Consider the following 5,000-nt stretch of genomic DNA (forward strand, 5'->3'; position numbering starts at 1 on the left):
TTGTTCATAGTAAATAAGCCTAACCAAAAAATATGTTTGTAAGTACATGATTTATACTTAATAAGTAATGAAACAACCACTTATAATGAAATCATTTTCTTATTATAAACCAGTTGCAAACGATTACAAAATGCTTTGTTCATCATTTGTAAAGCATTGTTCCTATGTTAATTCTCATAAATAAAGTATTTGTACACACAGTTATAAATGGATTGTTCATAGTAAATAAGCCTATATCTAAAATATGTTTAAGAATTATTGTTAATACTTAATAAATTATGCAATATACACATGCACTAATGATTAGTTAGGGTGAGGATACATATTTTATAAACCACTTCCTAATACTTTAATTCATGATTAACTCAGGGGTTACAAGTGGTTAGTTAATGATATTTTGTGAGCTTATCTAAAGTGAGGACTTTCTATGCCTTGCAACACATTTTCAAATGAGTTGTAAAGATTACATTCACATTCATTGATTTAGCAGACAAGCGACGTACACATGTCAATTAAATTGAAGGCCATTGACATAACAGTAAAAGCTGGGAATCGAACCCCCAACTTTTCAGGCTACTGCATGCTAGTCCAGCTCCTTATCCACTACACTACCTTGGCCCAGATAGAAAACCCTACAACTATGCAAGAGTTTCTGTTTTCTTCTACTACACACTGTTATTAAACATCAGTAAACTATTATTAAATGCTGTATTCTTCATTATTCCTACATTAATTCTCATCTGTAAATCATGTTTACACACAGTTAAAAATGGTTTGTTCGTAGTAAACGCGCATATCTATATTATATTTTTGAATTGACGGTTGTAATACCACTGGATAGAGGTAGTGTAGTGGATAGGGAGCCAGGTTAACATGCAGTAACCCATAAAGTTGGGGGTTCAAACCCCGGCGTTCACCAATGTGGCCTTGCCCTTTAATTTCATTGATATGTGTAAGTCGCTTTGGGTGAAAGTGTTGGCTAAATGAATAAATGCAAGTGTAAACTTTATTACTCATTTGTAAATGTGTTGCAAGGCATAAAACGTCCTCACTTTAGATGAGCTCACAAAATATCATTAACTAACCACTTGTAACTTCTGAGTTAATTATTAGTTATAGTATTAGGAAGTGGTTTATAAAATATGTATCCTCACCCCAACTAATCATTAGTGCATGTGTATGTAACAACTGTTAAATAATGGAAATATGACTTAATCAAAAACATATTATTGCATCATTTATTAAGTATTAACAATAATGTATAAACATATTTAAGATATAAACTTATTTACTATGAACAAACTATTTATAAATGTGTGAACAAATGCTTTACTGATGATAAATTAGAAATTACTAATGATGAACAAACCATTAACTAATAAGTAACAAAGGCTTAATAAATGATGAATTGTGTGTAGTTATTATAAAGTGTTACCGGGATTGGCTGTGTCTCTGTGGCTGAAGAACGCTGGGGTCCATTCAGAGTGGCCTTAGCAGTTGATTAATTTGGGGTATCGTTGTTTGGAGTTCATTATTATGTTGCTTTTGTTTTGTGTGAGCATTTAAAGCTTATTGCGAAGAACTGTGAGTGGCAGAACAGAGATTATATTTGTCTGTGTGTGTGTGTTTATGTGTGTGTGTGTGTGTGTGTGAGAGAGAGAGAGAGACAGAGAGAGATAGAGAGTGAGAGACTATTTTAACTGTGTGTATTTCTGTATTGGAGTGTGTGTGTGTGCACGTGTGTTGAAGATGTGTGTGTGTGTGTTGAAGATGTGTGTGTGTGTGTGTCTGAGTGTGTGTGTATGTGAGTGTGTGTGTTGAGGATGTGTGTGTGTGTGTGTGTGTGTTGAGCGACTCAGCCAAATCTAATTGCCTTTTAATGAGCTCATCCTTCTGCTGGTGTGATTAAGTGGCACTGCATCTTAATAAATTAGGCTGTCCGCTCATCTGCCCGACACCAAAAACACAAAGCCACTCACACGAGCAACTTTAAGAATAACAAAGACTAACGGAGTGGAGCTCTGCCATGAAACGCACGCGCTCAGATCACCTTTGGTAGTGATGCCTTTATGCCTTTATAACGCTATTATCTGGTCGTTCTTTACCATCATGATTACTGCCATAATTATGACCGCCGCGCAGCGAAGCGGCGGTCATATAGGTTTAGTCAGATTTTTTTTTCTTTTTTTTTTTCGCATGCCCAAATTTCCGTCAATGATTCCCGGGACACTGAAAGACCGGGGTACACGAAACTTGGTGGGCATATAACCCCACATGGATAGCATGGAACCATCGTTTTTCGTTTTGATCTGTAGCCCCCCCGCTGGACTGGACCCCCCGAAAGGAGGGTAGGGCAGACACAGTTTTCTGTGAATATCTCGAGAACCGTAGGGTTTAGGAGGACCATTTTTTTTTTGTATGTTGATCTCAAGGGGCCATGTCAACACATTCCATAAACACTCATTTCATGTATAGCGCCACCTAGTTAAACACAAAAAAGTAAAAATGAGGTTTTGTAATCGCAGGTATCTGTGACCTAACATAGTCAAAACTGCACGAAATTGGAAGTGTAGGATCATTATGACACCCTCTGTATGCACGCCAAGTTTCGTGGAATTCCGTTCATGGGGGGCCACACAATAAATTAATTTATGTTACTATACACCAACTGGCCTGTAGGTGGCCGGAGACAGTTTTCTGTGAATATCTCGAGAACCGTAGGGCCTAGGAGGTCCACCTTTTTTATGTATGTTGGTCTTAAGGGGGCATGTCAACCCATCCCATTACCACTTATTTCATGTATAGCGCCACCTAGTTAAAAATTAAAAAGCAAAAAATTAGGTTTTTTCATCACAATATCTCTGGCTGACAAGGTCAAAACTGCACGAAATTAAAAGTGTAGGATCATTATGACACCCTCCGAATGCATGCCAAGTTTTGTGTACTTTCGTTCATGGGGGGCCTTACAATAAAATAATGTATGTGTACATTTAGTGACGTACACCAACAAGGATTCCCGGGACACTGAAAGACCGGTGTACACAAAACTTGGTGGGCATGTAACCCCACATGGATAGCATGGAACCGTCGTTTTTCGTTTTCATCTGTAGCCCCCCCGCTGGACTGGACCCCCCGAAAGGAGGGTAGGGTAGACACAGTTCTCTGTGAATATCTTGAGAACTGTAGGGACTAGGATGACCATTTTTTTTCCGTATGTTTGCCTCCAGGGGTCATGTTAACCCATTTCATGTGCACACATGTGCACAAACAGATACACACACACACACATACATTCACAGTAATCATACGTATGACACATACTCACACAGTAGACATATGTACGCTTGCATGCACAGGCACATACGCAGGCACACACACAAGCACGCACACACACACACACACACACACACACACACACACACACACACACACACACACACACACACACACACACACACACACCCACACACATAACATAAACATGTACATGCACACATGCACACAATTCAAGAATTTCTCAGAATTATGAACAGGCAAGATGGAGGTGGGGTTGTATAAAATGAATTTACATGTGAAATCTATGAACTAATCATGTTTTGGTACTTGTTGTCTAGCAGATATCAGTGAGAATTGAGTGTGGATAATGCAATTTAGTGAGACAGTTAGAATCATATAGGCCTTTCAGCGTGATTTATTTTTGTGGAAAAAATGTGCTGGACTTGGCGGCGGTCATATTTTATACCGCTCTGCGGTACATCTAGTTTCTTAGATTATTGTGTACTGAACAAATGAACAAGGGAGAGTTTGTGTGTGTGTGTGTGTGTGTGTGTGTGTGTATGTTAGTGTGTGTTTATGTGTGTTCATGTGCATATGCAGTATATACACATACATATACATACACATATTGAGATGCTGCTGTTATAATCCCATACACTTCATTTCGGCTAATAATTCAAATCTCTCTCTCTCTCTCTCTCTCTCTCTCTGTCCTTCAGGTTTCCTCTATGTGACGTGTCTGATCCAGAATTGTTCAGATAAGATGGTGACCGCTCAGTTCCTGGGGAAGATCGATCGCGACTCCCTGACAGTGCAGGACGAGTACATATTTGTGAAGGTAAGAGAAAGCCAATGATTACAGCGTGTGTGTGAGGCAGTGTGTGTTTGAGACAGTGTGTGTGTGAGACAGCGTGTGTGTCAGGCAGCGTGTGTGTGAGACAACGTGTGTGTCTATAGTCTGAGAGATTTATACACACTGGTGTCAATGGAGGAATATGGTTTCTAACGTACTGTCATTGTTTTTGCTTATATATATAAATAGTCTGTAATATGTGACAAAGGGTTATAATGTATGGGCAGTTAGAATGCAAAGGGGAAATAGGACAATCCTTTGTGCTTAATGTACAGTATTGCTGTGCTGACGAGACAACCGTGTGTGTGTGTGTGTGTGTGTGTGTGTGTGTGTGTGTGTGTGTGTGTGTGTGAGGTTAGAGGGGGAATTATTTAAACCTCATTAATCCTGCATCCCTACTGGGAGTCGGAAGAAAAACAGAAACACACACACTATTATCCACACGGATTATCTCTGCAGGACACACACACACACACACACACACACAATCTGTATGTATGCAAACATTCAGTCACATATTACACATGTGAGCGCACACACACACACACACACACACACAGACAGACACACACACTCCCCTCCAGGGTTGTGTTATAGGATATAGGTCAGGACAGTATATGTGTTTATTTTTTGGCATCTGTCATCCCGTCTGTCTGCAGCTTTGTCCACCATCATGTGGCTGTCTACTGCACAAATATGATCACACACACGGAGACATGCACACACACACACACACACACACACACACATGCACACACACACACACGCACACAGGGAGAAACACACACACTTTGCAGCTGTCTCCAACAAATGCTTTCATATACACAAATGTGTACACAGACACCCACATGCATACACAGACACATACTAC

At 39.7% G+C, this 5,000-nt stretch overlaps 1 protein-coding gene across 1 annotated transcript in view; it reads left to right on the forward strand.

Annotated features, from left to right (window-relative positions):
- sorcs2 (sortilin-related VPS10 domain containing receptor 2) overlaps window positions 1–5,000 on the forward strand; it is a 234,128-nt gene that overhangs the window by 187,412 nt on the left and 41,716 nt on the right. Inside the window, exon 7 of the mRNA XM_076289193.1 lies at window positions 3,996–4,114. Coding sequence (XP_076145308.1) covers window positions 3,996–4,114 — 119 coding nt within the window. The remainder of the gene's footprint in view (window positions 1–3,995; window positions 4,115–5,000) is intronic.

Source organism: Alosa pseudoharengus, unplaced genomic scaffold (genome assembly GCF_046254945.1).
Source record: "Alosa pseudoharengus isolate Yale_2024_CS ecotype anadromous, Long Island Sound unplaced genomic scaffold, YU_APseudo_1.1 YU_APseudo_1.1_scf_17, whole genome shotgun sequence".
Taxonomy (NCBI): domain Eukaryota; kingdom Metazoa; phylum Chordata; class Actinopteri; order Clupeiformes; family Clupeidae; genus Alosa; species Alosa pseudoharengus.